We start from the raw sequence: 20021 nt of genomic DNA on the forward strand, positions 1-20021 counted from the left end.
ACTGCAAAAAAATGCTCTTCTTACTCAGTATTTTTGTCTTGTTTCGAGTCCAAACATCTAAAAATTCTTAAATCAAGAAGTATTTACTAGACAAGCAAAAGTAATTGTCTTGTTTTGGGGAAAAATAACTCAAAATGAAGAGAGTTTTTGCTTAAAATAAGATCAATAATCTGCCAATGGGGTGAGAAAAATAATCTTGTTTTCTGTTTGAATTAAGATTATTTTCCTCACCCCATTGGCAGATTATTTATCTTATCTTAAGCAAAAACTCTCTTCATTTTGAGTTATTTTTCCCCCAAACAAGATGATAATTTTTACTTGTCTAGTAAATGTTTCTTAATGTAAGAATTTTTAGAAATTTCAGCTAGAAATAAGACACAAATACTTAGGCATTTTTTGCAGTGCGGCTGCTCCTGATATGCTTGAGAAACGTCTCCTGTCACCACACAGAGTTCAAGAGCGCCGTTTAGTACCAGAGTATCAGTGCGGTTGTAAAGCGAGTTTACACTGGTGTGTTTGGAGCATGAGGATGTTTTATCCCAGATCCGTGCATGTCCTGAGTTTGCCCGCGGATGTGAGACTCTCACGCCACACATACGAACGGTACTAACCCGCCCCCAGTTCTGCCTATTCCTGCATTTCCTCTGGTCCTGAAGTTTTCACATGCGAGTACAGTAGGATGTAGGCCGTAGATGAGTATAAAGAGCCCTTTGCACACATGTGAGTGACTCGAGGGGTGTATCTGCAGGTCACAGTGTCTCAGAGCAGGACGGACACTCACAGCTCGCCCTCCAAAGAGACCAGCCAGGGCAAAGTGAGTTCAACCCATCAGCCCTTCACACTCCTGTCTCTGTCTTCTCAAGCTCTCGCTCTCTTCTCAATACAGCCTACACAGATCTGACGTTACAGGAGCTTTAGTTAAAGAGTGATAGAGCGATATACACAGTGTGTGTGTGTGTGTGTGTAATTTTTTATATATATATATATATATATATATATATATATATATATATATATATATATATATATGTGCACACGCTAATTACTAATTAATATATATTATTCATATTTCATTATTAAACTGCATGCACAAATATCTAATAATACATTATTTTTTATTTGTAAATAATATTATTAATATTGTATATTTAATTTACAAATATATATTTTAATAGTAAACTTTAAATATATGTTATTTATTTATATATTCACATATAAATCATATTGTTAAGAATAAATAAATATTTAATATTGTTTTATATATTTTGGGTACATATTAATATGTAATATATTTATAAAATATAGTATTTGTAATTTTAAATATGTAATAGATTAATAATTTAATTTATATGGCAATAATAATAATATTACATCATAGTTGTATTAATAATAAATGCATAAATATTTAAAATAGTTTATAAAACACTGGGGAAAATTTTATTGTGATTAATTACATCCAAAATAAATTTGTGTTTATGTAATATGTGTGTGTATTGTATATAATTATGATGTATATATGAACATACACATGCATATATATATATATATATATATATATATATATATATATATATATATATATATAATTTATCTTGTATATAAATATATATATTTTGATAAAAATATAACATATTTCTCAAATATATACATATACATCTATATATATATATATATATATATATATATATATATATATATATATATATATATATATATATATATATATATATATATATATATATATATATATATATATATATATACATCATAATTATACACAGTACACACACATATTGCGTAAGCACAAACTTTTATTTTGGATGTAATTAATCAGGATTCATTTTTATTAAATGGTTTTATATTAATGTTAAACTTTATTATATTTAACAAAACATATTACATATATTCAGTGTTATATTTGTAATTTTGAATATGTAATGGATTAGCCATTTATTATTTAATTTATAATGTATAATTAATTAATGTTTTGTTAAATATAATACTGTTACATTTGTAATTTTGAATATGTAATGGATTAGTCATTTATTATTTAATTTATAATGTATAATTAATAGTCATATTAAATCATTCATATGTAAATAAATGTTAAACTTTAAATGTATTTTATATATTTTATAAAAAAGTAATGTTATATAGTAATTTATAATTTAATTTATCTATACTTAGTAATCATATTAAATCATATTTCTATTAAGATGATATACATCATATACAGTGTGTGTGTGTATATATATATATATATCGGTCGTATAATCATATAAGAACATCTGATCTTATTATCAGCCATTACAAACACATATCGTTCATCCATTCATCTTTCCATCTTTCCTTCTGGAGATCTTTGGAATACTTGCATTGGGTGTTTGTCATATTTTATCATATAGTGCTTGAACCTCATTAATAAATGCATCACTTTATACATCACAGCAGGGATCCTCAAATTGCATATTTCGGGGACCACTTAATGAGCCTGTAAATAAAAGGATAGATAATGCTCATATTTATTATTCCCTTTTCGGTTTTAAAATGTGCGGCACGTCTCACAGCCCATTGGGTAACGGGGACAAGATGGTCTACATTGGATTATCAATGAGGCGATAAAACAAACACGTCTATTGTGGGCGTTTGCAGCAGAGACAGTGCTTCATTGATTGTCATAAGAGCAGGATTGTTATGGCAATCAAATTAATTCTCCAAAAATGTCTGAGTTTTGGTGACGGGCCACTGAGACGCCTGTAGGATTTGAGCATCCCTGCAATATTTAATATTCATCAAACATTCATAATTCAAGAGCCTTTCAATCTAAATCAGTTTCACTTAAACATGGCTAAAGTTCACAGACGAGGGAAGGATCCATTATGGGCGGTCACACTAACATTGTCAATGCGCAGTGCATTAAATGGGGTGCTAGTTTGCTTTTAGTTGCTTCTGCTTGTGTCCTCTGTTGTCTTTCCTCTCTAACCTGGTCCTCCCTGGTGTCCCGTCCCTCCCTCCCGGCCCGCCGTGCTGTGTTATAGGTTCAGATAGTCTCCAAAAAAGTGGACTACAGTCACGTGACTTCTCGCTTGGGCTCCAAGGACAATATCAAACATATTCCTGGTGGAGGGAACGTAAGTAACGCTACTGCATGCGGTGTAGTCGATGTTCAAACAAACACCATCACTCTGTCCATTGTGCCACATGAGCGCAGACGCAACAATGAGACGCTTTCTTCGCTTATGAACAAATAAGAGCTGCTGATGCTCCGGGAGGAATGCTGCCAAATCCGTTTCCCAAAATCAATTGGTGCTGAGCCAACATTTCAAACCAAATCATGGTGACAGCAGAGGTTTGATTCCTGACGTTTGTTCATAATCTTCTCTTACTCGCCGCCTCGGCTCTCTGAAATCTCCCTTTCGAGCGTTTAGAGATCATTTTTGTGTTCCTCGTCACCTGGTGTTCAAGCACTGCATGTCACTTTATTCTTGATTTCAGCAGCTTTCGTTGGGCATATCGGATGATTGTGTTTGTTTGCAGGTCCAGATTCTCAGCAAGAAGGTTGACTTGAGTAAAGTGACCTCCAAGTGTGGCTCCAAAAGCAACATCAAACATAAACCAGGTATGATGAGTTAAGGCATTGTGTAGGGCTGTAACGATACACCAAACCCACGATTCGGTTCGTATCACGATTTTTGACCCACGGTACGATACAAACCTCGATATGGGGGGACAAAACAGTTTTATTCTGTACAGTATTCTGTAGCCTATTTTGCCGTCAATACCATATATCTGTGTGGTCAATAGGCTACTGCCGACGTTTTCTTTGCGGTACCAATAGGCAATATATATTTAACATGAAGTATAGGGCCTCCTGTACATCAATACCAACAGAAGCGCCGCGTCAGACACGCTTCTGGTGTGCAAAGAAAGAGAAAACGCCACGCAGCCGCCCCGCGGATGACACGCAACAGAAACGCCACGCTCACACCACGTTGCCAGCCGGTTGGGGAAGCTTCTTGAAACACTTACGGCGAATTGTGTGGGTCTTGTCAACTACACGATTGCCAGCCTTGTTCTCCACCGGGTAGCTGAAATGTTGCCATACTGCTGACTTAAAAGTTGGACCTGGACAGGAAGGATAATTCTGGGAGTTGGAAGGGGTGTGTCGCGATTCTGCCTCCTCACATCGCGATACAGGTTCGTGGACCTGCGTATTTCGATTTCATATCGCATATCGTTACAGCCCTAGCATTGTGTTTTCAGTTCCGTCTCAATCCGAGCTCAGATTGTTTGTGTGTTGATGACTGTCTGTAGGTGGAGGGGAAGTCAAGATCGAAAGCCATAAGGTGAACTTTAAGGATAAAGCTCAGTCCAAGGTGGGCTCGATGGATAATGTCAATCATGAGCCTGGTGGCGGTAACATCAAGGTGAGATTGACATGAAGATTTGCATCACACAGATGAACCCAGCACAACTAAACCTGGTGTAGAAGTCAAGTTTAGAAATCAGACATTTTTAAAGAAACATGTTTTGGTGATGTTTGGTGTTTAAAGGAATTATTCACCCAACAATTATTTTGCTGTGCTCTGCCCTCCAAAACCTTTTATTGAAAATATAAAGATGGTTCATAATGTTCATGAAGTATGATAACAGCAAGTTATTCTGTATAATAGAGTACAACAACACTAAAGGCACAAAAACACTTCTTGCAAAGTGTATGATTGCTAAAAAAAATATATATATATTCATAATGAACATTTATGGAGCAAGCGATTTTGTGTGAAAATAAATCACACAATTATTTTGTTTAAAAATCTCAATTAAATACTCAGCAGGTTCACGTTTGTCCACATATGAATATTGCACAAGAGTTTTGAATTGCATTCTTTAAACTGTTATTTTTGGGTGAACCTTTCCTTTAAGAGCTTAGTTTTTTTATATATCAGGGGTAAGTACAGTAAGCACATGAAACATCACGCTTGCATGGAGAGTTAAAAACATGAATGTCCTTGATTAATGCTATTTCATGTTTTTATTTGTTTTAAGTCCATGTGATTTTTACTGTGATCATTCCAACCCCAAAATAATCACTTATATGTATATTAAAAATAATATTAGTTTCTCTGCTATGTTAGGCAACAGAAAGACTTAAGTCCGATAGTAAAAGACTTAACTCCACATCTGAACGCATGTTATCATGGGAATGATGGTTCGGGACAGCTAGGGTTTCACTGGTGGCTTCAGGAGACGGTGTGATTGTGAATGTCACCTGCCCCTCAGCCTATGGCCATCCATTTCAGTCACATGACCACTCTCTGCACTCATTGTTCTTTTAAATTTGTACCCATCATCCATATTGAACACGTTTGTGATTATGATCACACCAAAACTGTTTATACACTTTAACATATACTTCTGAATCAATGTGAATTAAAGTGTTTGGCTACATCTGTAATTAATTTTAAACTACTTTTAGATATACACACCAATCAGGCATAATATTATGACCACTGACAGGTGAAGTGAATAACACTGATGATCTCTTCAACACGGCTCCTGTTAGTGGGTGGGATATATTAGGCAGCAAGTGAACATTTTGTCCTCAGAGTTGATGTGTGTGAAGCAGGAGAAATGGGCAAGCGTAAGGATTTGAGCGAGTTTGGCCAGATTGTGACGGCTAGACGACTGGGTCAGAGCATCTCCAAAACTGCAGCTCTTGTGGGCTGTTCCCGGTCTGCAGTGGTCAGTATCTATCAAAAGTGCTCCAAGGAAGGACCAGTGGAGAACCGGCCACAGGGTCATGGGCGGCCAAGGCTCATTGATGCACGTGGGGAGCGAAGGCTGGCCCGTGGGGTCCGATCAAACAGACGAGCTACTGGAGCTCAAACTGCTCCAGAAGTTAATGCTGGTTCTGATAGAAAGCTGTCAGAATACACAGAGCAGCTCAGTTTGAGGCGTATGGACCAGTCAGGGTGCCCTCTGACCCCTGACCCCGCCGAAAGCACCAACAGTGGCACGTGAGCATCAGAACTGGACCACGGAGCAATGGAAGAAGGTGTCAGCTTTTATTTATATAGCACCATTCAAACAGCACACATTGACCAATGTGCTTTACAACATCTATATATAAAAGAAATAAAAACAACAGTAATCGCAATACACATATGTATAATCATAAAAAAAATGATTATTATGTGGACCTCACACCTCAATGGAAGAAGGTGGCCTGGTCTGAGGAATCACGTGTTCTTCTACATCACGTGGATGGCCGGGTGTGTGTGTGTGTGTGTGGCTTACCTGGGGAACACATGGCCCCAGGATGCACTATGGGAAGAAGGCGAGCCGGCGGAGGCAGTGTGATGCTTTGGCCAATGTTCTGCTGGGAAACCTTGGGTCCTCCATCCATGTGGATGTTACTTTGACACGCTCCACCTACCTAAGCATTGCTGAGACCATGTTCAGCCTTTGATGGAAACGGTATTCTGGTGGCTGTGGCTCTTCCAGCAGGATAATGCTCCTGACACAAAGCACAAATACTTCAGGAATGGTTTGAGGAGCACAACAACCAGTTTGAGGCGTCGACTCGGCCTCCAGATTCCCCAGATCTCAATCCAATCGAGCATCTGTGGGATGTACTTAAAGGATCTGCTGCTAATATCTTGGTGCGAGAAACCACAGCACACCTTCAAGGGTCTAGTGGAGTCCATGCCAAAATGGGGACCAACAGAATATTAGGAAGGTGGTCATAATGTTATGCCGTATCGGTGTGTGTGTGTGTGTGTGTGTATGTATGTGTGTATATATATATAAATGCATTTTAATGATTGATAGGCATTTGCATGAGATTCTATTCATCGCACCCAGTTCATCATTATAATTATAAGTTATGTTGAAAGGTTAAGTCAGTTCCACATTTATTCATGAGGTTATTTAGTCATGTTTTGATTGATTACTTTGTTTAATGTTTTGCTTTGTTCGCTGCATGGACATACAGTACCAGTACCAGAAATATAGTGACCAAAACATACAGGACAATCAACCAGTCTAGTTAAAATTGTAATTTTGTAAAGCTACAGAACAAATTTAAGTCATTTAAAGGTTTAGTTCACCCAAAAATGAAAATTGTGTCATTAATTCAATAGTTTTTGTGGTCAAAAAAATGACATAACGGCTTATATAGTGATGGGCCGATTTCAAAACAAACATCGTTGGTCAAACTGCTAAAATCACATGACTGGCGATCCGAATCATGAATCGATTCACTGACTCATAACGGTTCGAAGCTTTGTTTTGTCATCTCTATATAAGTCGTTATTTAGTTTTTTTTTTTGTGCATAAAAACTGTTCTTATCTCTTCATCAATGATTGTAGAGCCGCTGTAGTGAGATGGGCTTTGTAACGACGTCTTTAGTGCCTTTATGGGTCTTGAGAGAGGAAATGACATTGGTGTCAATGAAGGCCTTTCTGAGCCATCGGATTTCAACACTAATATCTTCATCTGTGTGTGAAGATGAACGGAGGTCTGACGGCTGGCCAACCACAGGAGGAATTAATCACACAATTTACATTTTTGGCTGAACTAACCCTTTAATCTGAAGAAGATAAAACTTTTGAGTCCAAACTGGTCCTGTATGTCAGCCATATTCCTTCTCCATGCAAGTTTTTGATTTATATTGTGTTGAAGCACGCACTCCTGGCTCTGCTTCCATCACCATCTCACCCTCATCTCTCCTATTGACGCCCTGCTGTGTGTTTTTAGGCTGAGGGGGCGCAGGAGACTGCTGAGGGTAGCGGGGCTCCCTCTAGTGGTGTCCCGGCCACACAGCCCTCAGCCGGCCCTGCCCAGGAGAATGGGCTGAAGGAGGGCCTGGACTCGCTCATCCCCGAAACAAGTAAGTTTGTGTGTGAGACCCCGCGCCCCGGCCGAAGCCCCGCAGACTAGAGTTCCTGTAGATCCCACACTCATCTCCTCATTTACGACCACATATTATTTGTTTCTCCATCCTTTCATCACACTATTAGTTTTTTGTCTTAAGTTCTTAATTTTGTGCACCATGTAAATTGTGTTATTTCTTTGTCTGGTTTATTACTGTACAAGAGGTTGAGCGATTATGAATTCAAAACCAGTAAGAAAAAAATGATTGATTGGCTAATAGTTTTTATAATCAAAATATTTAATAAAAATCATCATTTATTTTTAGGGTAAATCATGATATTGAATAAAACATTAATCCAAAACATTCTAATGTAAAAGCTAAATATTACATAAAAAACTTAAATATACCATTTTTGTTTTTAAAGTACAATCAATATATTGAATAAAAACATTGAATTATATTTTTAAAATCAAATCAAAATGAATCAAAACATGCAATGTAACTTTTTAGTGAAGTAGAATCAAAAGATTGAATTTTACCTCTTTTGATTTTACCTCAAATATTACATTTAATGATTTTGTCATTTTTATTTCAATAAAATGTTACATCATGTTTTGATTAATTATTTTGATTTACTTCAAAAATATTATTCAGTTTTATTTAATCTTTTGATAATGTTACATTTAATATTTTATGTAATATTTAAGTTAATTCAATAAAATGTTACATTGAATATCTTTAAGTAACTTCAAAATATTGAATAAAACATTAAATAATTTTTTTATCCAAAATCTAAATATTGAAATAAAAACATTGAATGTAGTAACCTTTATTTTTTAATAGTCAAATCAAAATATTTAATAAAAAGCTTAAATGTAACATTTTTATTTTTAAAGCAATAACAAAATATTGAATAAAAGCATTGTAACATTTAATACTCAAAATACTATAAAATAGTATATTTTACTTTTAAAAAATAATGTTACATTCAATTTTTTTATTTAGTATTTTGATTTTACTTTTAAAAATGTTAAATTCAATGTTTTTTTAATGTAATATTTAGAAGTTACTTAAAAAATGTTACATTGAATGTTTTACTCAATCTTTTGGTTTAACTAAATATTAAATTCAATGTTTTTAATGTAATGTTTTAAAGCAAATTAATAAATATTGAATAAAACACTGACAGTAACATTTTTGAAGTAAATTCTAAACATTACACAAACAGTGAATTTAATATTTTTAAAGTAAAATCTAAATATTGAATATTTAATTGAATATAATAATGTTTTATCAGTTTAGTGTGAGTAATGAAAGTCCAGTTGTGATCTGTGGTGTGTGTCGATACATCAGTCGCTCGACCTCTGTGCTGAACTGATGATGTTTTTTAAAGGGCCTTTCTCTGATCACCAAACCGTCTTGACCTCTTCTTATTTTTCAGGCATCTAACTCGACTTTTTGCTATCACTCTGCCCTTTCCATTCCACCCCCGACCACTTCCTCTCCTCCCCTTGTTTATGTCCTGTTCCTCCTCTGTCCTGTCTTTCTCCACACTCTGATGCAGATTGAGTTTTTCAAGCTAAATTTCCGCGAGAACGCCCGCTCTCGCACGGACCACGGCGCTGACATCATCACCTGGCCCGTTTCGGGTGAAAGCCCCATTCACCTCCACCTGCTCCGCAGCAGCATCTCGCTCAACGACTCCCTCGTGGCCGCCGGCATCCCTCGCTCTCACACCACCCCGGAGCTAGGGGGCGACGTCGGCTCGCTCACCGAACTCCGGACATGACTGCTTTCTTTTCATTTATCCGTTGCTCCCTAAACCCCGCCTCCTACCATTGCTAGGACTCATATGATTGGTGTGCTCTTTGTTGACGTTCCTAATCGGTGCAGTCGTCAGGATGTGTGTGGATGGGAGTGACAAACTCGCCCTTAGAGACTCTGTCGGATTTGGTCAGATTACACTTAGACGTGGCGAAACTCATGCTAACAGTCACCACACCTGCTACGCCACTTGTTGTAGAGCATGAATCTAGTTTAGTTTATTTTTGTTTCTTTCTTTTTTTTTTATCAGTGTTGCAACTGTCATGATGTACACACACATCTGGATCCATCTGGACATCATCTCCGGCTGCCTTCAAGTCCTGCTGGGAAGTTCGTACTTATGAATCTCACATCAAATACTCATATAGGCAAGGCAAGTTTATTTGTATAGCACATTTCATACCCAGTGGCAATTCAAAGCGCTTTACATAGAAATTCATTAAAATAGTGGTAACATATGCATGTTAAAAATTAAAAACAAGGATAATTAACATAGTTGTAAAGGATACTTAAAATAAATAAATCAAATACACAATAGTGTTCTGAAATAAATAAATAAAACATCCTTCAGTTTACAGTCTACATACATACATCTTAATTAGAACACCTCTCCTTCTTTTCTCTCTCAAACACGTTTAACATCCATTTTAATCAACAATATCCATTGTAACGTCACATCCGATATGCTGGATGATGGAGGAAATCATGTTTTTTTCACTTTTTGACAAAACCAAGAAGCTTCTTTTAGCGGCAAAGCAACCAAAAGAAGAGCAAAGAATGTGCAGTTGATGCATTTTATCATTGTAATGATGCCACAGAGCATTATGGGAAATGTAGTTTGGCTGCATGACGCTTTAAGTCAAGAATACGCTATAATTTGGCAACGCTCCTAATCATTTTCTAAACCATAATTCAACATTTGATTCATTCAAAATGTAAAAAAACACACAATCTACTCAACTTTACAGCATTTCTGCAGATGTTTGCATTCTTTTAATTGACGCAGTGACGTTTCAGTCGTTACGTGATTCAGATTCGCCAAAGGTCAGTCAGGAGATTGTTTCATAAGCACGATCATTCCCACATGACTTCAAGGCAGCATCATTCAGTGTCATGTGACCCCTCTCACCTTTGACCTCCAGTGGAGCTGAAACCGAATCTAATCTCTCTTTCGTGCTGGTGTGTTTGAGTGAATACTGTAGCATAGAACTGTGTTGTTAACCGCTTTACTTTTAACTCTTCGTATTCTTTCGTTTTATTTTCGTGACCAGCGGATGTTTCCTTTTCCACGTTATTGTAAAGCAATATAACGTTCTCCTGAAATGCCTATAAGACATTAAACTCCACGCACAAGCACAGCGAACAGCGCTCATAGTGTCAAACACAGCTCCGGACGGGTTTGTGAACGTGTAGAGGGTCTGAGGTGGACGAGTGAATGAAGAGCTTTGTGAAAAAGACGTGCACTTCAAATCTTGTGTATATATGTATGTATTAGGGATGCATGATATATCAGCCACCATATCGCTATCAGCCAATTTAATTATCTGATATATTAAAGCCGATAAATACTGTAGTATTTTCTTCATCTGAGACGCTTCGGATGCTACTGTTCACCACAATGGTTATGAGTTGATTGAATCACTTCAAATAGGAAAATACAGTTCAGTGCAAGTCTGTCTCATCGGCTACATAATGTGACCCTGGAGCTCTTCAGCGGTCCTGCGTCTCACAGGAATATATCTGGAAATAGCCAACAACACACTTTATGGGTCAAAATTATACATTTTTCTTTCATGCCAAAAATCATTAGGATATTCAGATCATGTTCCATGTAAATGTCCTATCGTAAATATATCATAAATGTATTATTAGTAGTAATATGCATTGCTAAAGACTTCATTTGGACTACTTTAAAGCAGATTTGTTGAAGATATTGTCCTAACAAACCATACATCAAGGGAATGATTATTTATTCAGCTTTCAGATATAAATCTCAATTAAAAAAACAAACAAAAAAACCCTTCTGACGTTTTGTGGTCTAGGATCACAAATTATAACGAGAACATTATAATTTTAGTTTTTGTAATCAGACTCTAAAAATTATATTCAAATTTGAATTTATATCAATATATCGGTTATCAGTATCGGCCAAAATATTCATATCGGTCATATCTTCAAGTTTTTAATATATATATATATATATATATATATATATCTCGAAGATAATATTAATGAAATTAATGAAAGGCCATTTAAGTGTACTTAAAAAAGACTTTCCTAACACACTAAGGTTTGTAATGATGTCAAATGAAAAGTTTTACTTTATTAAGTTCATTATTTTGATCTGTTGACTCTCATTGTAAATCACACTTATAAGCACTTATCATTTTAACTGTAATGTGTTATTCAGTGTATTTTAGTTTAATTTAAATGTCTGTCATCAGTACTTTAACATGATTTCAGACACAACGTCATATAATTACACATATATCTAGATAAGTGGGTCAAAAACTGCATTTAAAATCATATAGTGCATTTTCGTTTAATTTCAGTGGACATTTAAGTGTAAGAGAGCCTATTATTTTGGTAGTAAGTACTCTTTTTAAGGTATGCAGAAGTGCGCTTCTTTTCCTCAAAGCTCTTGAATCTGACAGTGTGGCCGTGGATGTATTGAACTGATTTAAAGCGGTCTCTGTTAGGATGGAGTGTGTTGGTGTTTTGGGATGGTGTACAGTGTGTATTCATGTGGTGCCGAGTTTGTGCCTGGTGCCTTCGGAGGAGCGCAAAGACAGAATGTCAGCTTGAAACCTTTGACGTACTTTTAATAGTTGCTTTATGAGAATCCAGTGAAAGTGTAAGTGAGTGTGGTGGTGGTTTGAATATTATTGGATATGTTTCTGCAGGTCATGTTTTAAGAGTAAGAGCTTTGCATCGTGTGAGTCGAGCGGTTCCTGCGGGGTTTCGATGGTGGAGCTTTGTAGCTTATCTCTCTCGTTTCAGTTTATCAGTTTTCATCAGGCGGCTGGACAGACGAGCGCGCTTTCCTTTTTATGAGTATGACAAAATCTGCATATATCGCTTATTCTCGTCAGATTTAATCCCAGTACGTGCAAAGCAATAAGACTGACCCCAGATTTTGACATTTATAAATCTTCATCATGCATGAGAGCGTGAAGCATTAAGATAAAGACATGTTGTGTGATTGGATAAAATAATTGGCAAATGCATGACCATCTTAGAAAATCCACAGTAGCTTATTTTAAATAAGATTTGAATCTGTTTTCGATAACGAATAGAACGGTGTAACTTCATGTATTCTCATTACACTCTAAAAATGCTGCGGTTTTAACACAAGTTTGGGTCAAATATGGAAAACCTCAGACGTTGGGTTGAAAGATGTCCTTTAAACCAATGATTGGCTTTTGCTCATTTTTGACCCAAACTTGTGTTAAAACAACCCAACATTTCAAAATAATTCACCTATGATTGGGAAAATGCCAAAACAATGGTTATGTTAATTGACTAATTTATGATTTTGGGCAATAATCTATATAATTTATACACTTTAAAAAAATGCTGGGTTATTTTAACCCATGGTTGGGTCACATATGGGCACACACAATTGTTGGTTTAAAATTGACTTAAAATGTTATCCAATGGCTGGGCTTGTCCATATTTGACCCAAATTTGGGTTAAAACAACCCAGCATTTTTTTTTAAGTGTAGCAGTTTAAAGATAATGGGGGAAATGCCAAAACAATGCTTATATTAATTTACTAATTGATCATTTAGAGCAATAATGGATACTTTTTATACACTCTTAAAAAATGCTGGGTTGTTTCAACCTATGGTTGGGTCAAATATGGACGACCCCCCAAATGTAATTTAAACACTTCAACCAATGATTGGCCAAATTTGTGTTAAAACAACTCAGCTTTTTTTGTTTTTTGTTTTTTTGAGTGTTGCATTTTAAAGATGAATTGGTATTTTCATTTGGGAAAATAGCGAAACTGGTTGTATTAATTTACTAATTGATGATTTTTGGGCAATAATGGATATTATTTATACACTCTTAAAAAAAATGTTGGGTTGTTTTAACCCATGGTTGAGTCAAATATGGACAAACCCAACTGTTAGGCTAAATTTTCAAACCCAACATCTGTCCATATTTGACCCAACCATGGGTTGAAACAACCCAGCATTTTTTTTCAGAGTGTAGTCATTTTTTCTTTCCAAGAAATGAGAGGTGTGTAAATATTAATATTTGAGCTGTGTTTAGCTTTTGAACACTATGGGTTGCGTTCAGTAATCATGTTTAGAGGCAGTTTGGTCACGTTTGAATCGGTTCCCTGTGCCTGAATGAGCCCGAGAACAATCACAGGATCATTTATATCGCTGGTATTGCGATCTCTGCGAATGCATGTAATATTGGCTCAAAAGTGAAAGCAATGGTCAAAGAAAGTGAGGGCTGATATTATGCACCTTTAATGGCTAATATTCATATTGTTATTGGCGTTTTGGCAGAGATCAGACATATTAAAGCACATGTATCCGGCCGCCGTGTCTTTAATGTTGTGGCTCGCTTGCTATAGAGCTTCTGCCCAGATGATGCCAGGTGGGTGGATATTTAGCCCATGTCCTCTTAACGCCTACTAATGATGTTAATGAATCTCACATAACCCCTAATGAATCTTAGTCTTACCAATGCTCTGAATAACACTGTCAGAAGTAAAATGGGGGGTTGCATTGAATGCGTTTCAATTGCACAGATTTTATTGTGCCATGAAGGACCAGGGCATCCTGTTGAATCAGGGAGAGGTCCAATTATTGTTGTTATTATGATTTTTTTTTTTTCTTCTTTGTAATATCTGGGAGTAATCTGGGAGAGATGTTGCCCTGGAACAAAACGATGCACAACCCTAAAGTAACATGGAAGCTAAAGAAACGTGACATTAATGTGCGGTAGATTTGGTTTCTTGAGAAGCTGTAGAGCAGAAACCAGGTGAGACGTTCGCCAGACTCTCATCGTTTGCAAGGTTTTTGTTGGTTTGTTTCCTTTGTTTTTGAGTTTTTCCATGAAAATTGAATTTCATTATATTTTTGGTTTGAATGAGGTGTTTATTGTGGTTAATTGTTAACTATGATGTGATTATTAAACATTAAATAAAATAAAGTGTTTAAAACATGTTGGTGGTGTTTGTTCTTAATATATTAAAGCATTAATATTTTTCTCATGATCTTGTATATTTGGCACATATTGCATGTTTCACAAAAACATTTCTTTTAAGATGGTTATTAATTTCCTTTATTAAAAAAATATATATATATTATTAAAAAAATCAGAACATTGTTTTTATATTATGATTTTTTTTTCCACAGCATTTTTTGTTTTTCAGAAACTTTTTAACATTTTAGTTTGCAGGTTGGGTTATTCCTAGCATCTTGGGGGAAGTTGCCAGTGATGAGTTCAAACAGGAATCATGGAGGACATTAGGTTTGTTATTGCCTATACACAGATCAGGCGTAACATTATGACCACCTTCCTAATGTTATGTTCCCCCTTTTGCTGCCAAAACAGCTCTGACCCGTCGAGGCATGGACTTCACTATTAATATATTCTATCAGAACCAGCATTAACTTCTGGAGCAGTTTGAGCTCCAGTAGCTCGTCTGTTTGATCGGACCCCACGGGCCAGCCTTCGCTCCCCACGTGCATCAATGAGCCTTGGCCGCCCATGACCCTGTGGCCGGTTCTCCACTGGTCCTTCCTTGGAGCACTTTTGATAGATACTGACCACTGCAGACCGGGAACAGCCCACAAGAGCTGCAGTTTTGGAGATGCTCTGACCCAGTCGTCTAGCCGTCACAATCTGGCCAAACTCGCTCAAATCCTTACGCTTGCCCATTTCTCCTGCTTCTAACACATCAACTTTTAGGACAAAATATATATCCCACCCACCAACAGGAGCCGTAATGAAGAGATCATCAGTTATTTGCTTCACCTGGGAATATTGATTAAAATTTGGTTAAAGCAAAATTTCTATTTCAATTTATAAGCATATAAACATTCACCCTCAGTGAAGCTAAACAGTTTGTGGAAGATGGCATCTCTATATTCTGAAGCCACCCTGCGATGCCTACGATGACATTGCTGGAGAAGTCAGAGCCTACGTCAAAATTATATCTGAAAATATCTCGAGCAGATTCTTTTCTCAGAGGAGAGTATTTATCAAGGTGATCCTCATCATTAATATTTTATGCCTTCTACATATCCAAAAATATGTGAGGTCATACTTTATTATAGAGCGCAGATCTATCATAATTCAAAAAGGTATGTTGTTTAGTAACATCTCTTATTTAGTAGAAACAGAAGGCTGAATTGAAGTGAATTAATGGATTTAATCATCTTAGTGAATGCAAAGCATTACTGGCCTCACCTGTTGGTGTACCTAACTGCAGACTTTAGTGCTATGTCATCTCGTATTTTGTGTGCTGTGCAAATTAAATATAGAGAAAAAATAACATGGTATTTATTCCTATTATAACTTTAGAACTGTGTTCACCAAATCACTTATATTACGTGTTTAATATTAATATGTTTTCAGTACACTGTAAAAAAATGTTTGTTGTTTTTTGTTGGTTTAACTTAAAAAAGTAAGTAAGCTGGTTACCTTAAAATGTTGAGTTTATTGAAATAAATTTTTTAAGTTGATACAATGAAGGAAATGAGTTTAATAAATAGAAACTCAAAATATTTTTGTATCTGAACCACATAAATTTTTTTGATAAATCATGAAAATAGCACTATTTGGCATGTTTCACTGCGTCATCAGAAATAACACACACAATTACCCAATATGCTTACAAAATCTGTTAATAATATTTTAATGAAGGTTGTCGAATCTCAAAAAAAATTCATTGTATCAATTTTTTTTTATTTCAATGAACTCAAAATTTTAAGGCAACCAGGTAACTTTTTTCTAAATATTTTTTTACAGTGTACCTATATCCACCCACCATTATTTTTTCATTTTCATTTCTGTTTATATGACCAAATTAATATATCACCATAAGAAATAGTTTATTTCATGATAACAATGTACGTAGTTAATTTGCTGGAAATAAGGCCAGAACGTAGGCTATGATTTTAGACACCAATACAGTTTTACAGTTATCTGTACCAATGTCAATACAACATCTAAAATGAATAGCCTACTAGTCCAGATTTACTAACAGCTTGAGCTAGCACAAACCCTCTGCAAACTACTTTCAGGAATTGTTTTCCAAGACATGCAGTGAAAAATTTGTGCTGAAAAGGCTGGATTATTTTGTGACATTGCATATTCATTTATAGGAGTATTCCTTTCAGACGCAAGATTTAAGGGAGGAGTATTTAAATTAATCATGCAAGGTTATTTACTATGGTTTGCGCTAGTCAATTAACTGTTGTTTGTGCCATTATTTACCGACCCCAAGTCTTAAACCAGATGGCAGATGCTAACTGGTAGATTGTGTTGGTCCTTATGGATATGAAAACGGCGTCTTTGTTCATTAATTTGCATGTCGTCAGTAGATCACGCACTGAACTTTCCACTCACATCAGTGCTTTTTTGGGATTGTGCTCTCACTCTAATTTTAGACCGTTTAGTTAATCTGGCCACAAGGCTACAAAGGTTATTCAGTCAAGAGCAATGCAATTAAAAAAACAAACGCATTTTTTTTTTTTTTTTTTACATAAATGACATTAACAGTTCCAGTCTGCTGTCACTTTAAAACCTTTTCATCAGATCCCCCATTATATTGACACATCTGATTTTTTTTCCCCAACTGTATGTTTAGCCTACTTAAAAAACCGATTGTCTTTATGTGAGTAGGCTACTTACCAAGACATGTTTATAATTTTTTAAGTGCAGTAACTGCTTTATTCGTGTTCATTTTTGTACAGAATTAAAGCTTAACTCATTTATCTTCAGAAGATGCAGCAGACGTGATCATGGTATGTAAGGCCATTTTACATTGTCTTTTTGTCAAAAGCCTATAGAAAATGTCCTACTTTCCACTTCTGAAGTTATGAGCTTGTCACATTCAAGTGTGTTGTTGTCAGAATGAACATTAGGACGATAGGTTTGTTATTGCCTATGGAAAAATCTGTCCAAGCTGTCAAATTTTTAACTCCTAAATTCGTATTTACAATGATTCCGATAGATAGCACGTGAAGGCAGCATAAAATGATGGACTTTTTCCCCACATTTCAGGAAAAGTGAATAGTTTAGAGTAGCGGTGAATGAAAGACTACAATAAATATATATTTTTGTGTTCCCATTTGCCCAAAAAGCAAAAGAAAAATTCCTCAGTAGTGTTTTCACAACTTTCATAAAGAAGAAGAAAAAAATGTCACAACAGAGAAAGATGAAGATGACAACTTGAAGTCACTCCCACAGCCGTGTTAAGTTTTCATTTTATTGTATTTTTTATTTGATGCAAAGGTAATATAATTCAAAGTGTAATTTATGAATGTACAGACATAAATAAATAAAACGTTAAATATAAAAAAAACTATATAATTTAAGATGCCGATGACCGTTGAAACGCGTCATCACAGTAACGAGATCACGTGACGCCGCGGCCAGGCAGCAACCGAATTTTCTCCTCAGGTTTATTTAAAGATGATTTTCGACGATTTAATACTTTTTTAATGCTTAAAGTGTAATATCTTGTGTTGAAATTCAATTCAATTAAACCAAACATAGATATTTATCTTTGTACAGTTTTTAAGTTTAATAAGATACAGCAGACAATTGTCAGACGTGGTCACGGTAAGTTAACGAACTTTTACACCATGTCTCTGCTTAACAACTATGCTTAATACTAAATTAAGTGGGTAATAAAGTACTTAATTGCCTGGTATAAAGTTGCTAACAATGCTATTAAACTCATATTGTGAATTTTACTTCAATTGACCCGTGATTTGACAGTTTTATAGTATAACAATTTGATCTGAGAACATATTGTCTATAAACTATTATTATTAAAATATATATATTTATCATAGGCTATTTTCACTTTAGGAAAAGCCACAAATCAACGTAAAGGAAGAAACACGTCTCCTAAGCTACACACAGTAAAGCTCAGGAAACAGGTCACGATTTACAAAGGTGAGGTAACGTTAACGTTAACCGGCAAGAAATGTTGGACAATTAACTTATAGGTAAATCTAATGTTAACGTTAGTCACCAAGTGTGTTTCCAATCTGCAGAAAAGACTCTTGAACAGATTATTTTTGTTAAAATGATTCAGAAAACACCCTCGGTTTGAATCACAGGCTGTGCTCTGAAGGGCAATTGTTTGTGTCAAAATGGCGGAAACTTTTTTGTGTCAAAATGGCGTCAAAACTTTAAAGTTATTTTAAAGTTTTAAATATGGATATTTTTCCTTCCATTAACACTTCAGAAGGCCTTTATTCCCCCCCCCCCCACACACACACACTGCATATATGAGACTAAATTATGAAATAGAAATGAGAAGGAAAACCACAGACACAATAATTCATAATTGCAGATTTTATTACTACATCAGAACCAGTATGTGAACAGGGATTTATTGCACACAGAATCTTTATAGTGGAGGATTACTCTTCATCATGTCCTTTCTGTAATAAAAGAGCAAAAAGATAATGTAAGTGCCATTGTAATCTATGTTGTACTTAATTCCAATATTGAATATAAAAAAACAGATTACCTTGGATCCTGAATCGCGGCTCTTGGCTCTCAGTTTGTTGACCTGAGATTCAGCAATATCAGCCCTCTCCTCTGCCTCATCCAGCTCATGCTGCAGCTTACGGAACTTGCCCAGGTTAACATTAGCCTGTTCCTCCTAAAAACACAAGCATATTGTTAAAATAATACAGAGACAGCAGTACTTCAATATCCGAGTGACATTGTTTACTTACAGCCTCTTCAGAAGCTCTCTTGTAGGACTTGACCTTCAGCTGGAGTTTGTCCACCAGATCCTGCAGACGAGCCAGATTCTTACGGTCTTCTTCAGTCTGAAAACAGAGTACAAAGTGATCACAGTTATCTGGTATGAATTATGGTATAAATATGTATTTATTTGTATACAAAGAAAGTGACCTGGTAGGTAAGCTCCTTGATGCGTCTCTCATATTTACGGACTCCTTTCACAGAGTCACTCGCCTTTCTCTGCTCAAGCTCCACCTCATTTTCCAGGTCTCTCACCTACCAAAACAGAGAATGGTTTTAAATTGACCAAACTCTAAACATGAATATTCATGAATAACCATCTTAACAAAATGCATTATTAAG

The 20021-nt window shown here is 35.7% G+C and overlaps 2 protein-coding genes across 10 annotated transcripts in view; one reads left to right on the forward strand and one right to left on the reverse strand.

Moving 5' to 3' along the window:
* Window positions 1-14887, forward strand: part of LOC137063373 (microtubule-associated protein 4) — a 104466-nt gene extending 89579 nt beyond the window's left edge. For 4 of the 9 annotated variants that reach the window (XM_067434455.1, XM_067434462.1, XM_067434463.1 and 1 more), the window contains 5 exons: window positions 749-814; window positions 3039-3131; window positions 3538-3619; window positions 4315-4427; window positions 9442-14887. In XM_067434455.1, coding sequence (XP_067290556.1) covers window positions 749-814; window positions 3039-3131; window positions 3538-3619; window positions 4315-4427; window positions 9442-9666 — 579 coding nt within the window. In that variant the 3' untranslated portion in view covers window positions 9667-14887. Of the gene's footprint in view, window positions 1-748; window positions 815-3038; window positions 3132-3537; window positions 3620-4314; window positions 4428-7759; window positions 7893-9318 lie in introns of all 9 variants that reach the window. The other 5 variants (XM_067434458.1, XM_067434459.1, XM_067434460.1 and 2 more) reach the window with 5 other exon arrangements.
* A 4440-nt stretch (window positions 14888-19327) lies between these two features.
* Window positions 19328-20021, reverse strand: part of LOC137064277 (uncharacterized) — a 35496-nt gene continuing 34802 nt past the window's right edge. The window contains 4 exon segments of the mRNA XM_067435653.1: window positions 19328-19348; window positions 19438-19572; window positions 19649-19744; window positions 19830-19934. Of these exon segments, the coding sequence (XP_067291754.1) occupies window positions 19328-19348; window positions 19438-19572; window positions 19649-19744; window positions 19830-19934 (357 nt within the window).

The sequence above is a fragment of the Pseudorasbora parva genome, chromosome 24, assembly GCF_024679245.1.
Source record: "Pseudorasbora parva isolate DD20220531a chromosome 24, ASM2467924v1, whole genome shotgun sequence".
NCBI classification, from domain to species: domain Eukaryota; kingdom Metazoa; phylum Chordata; class Actinopteri; order Cypriniformes; family Gobionidae; genus Pseudorasbora; species Pseudorasbora parva.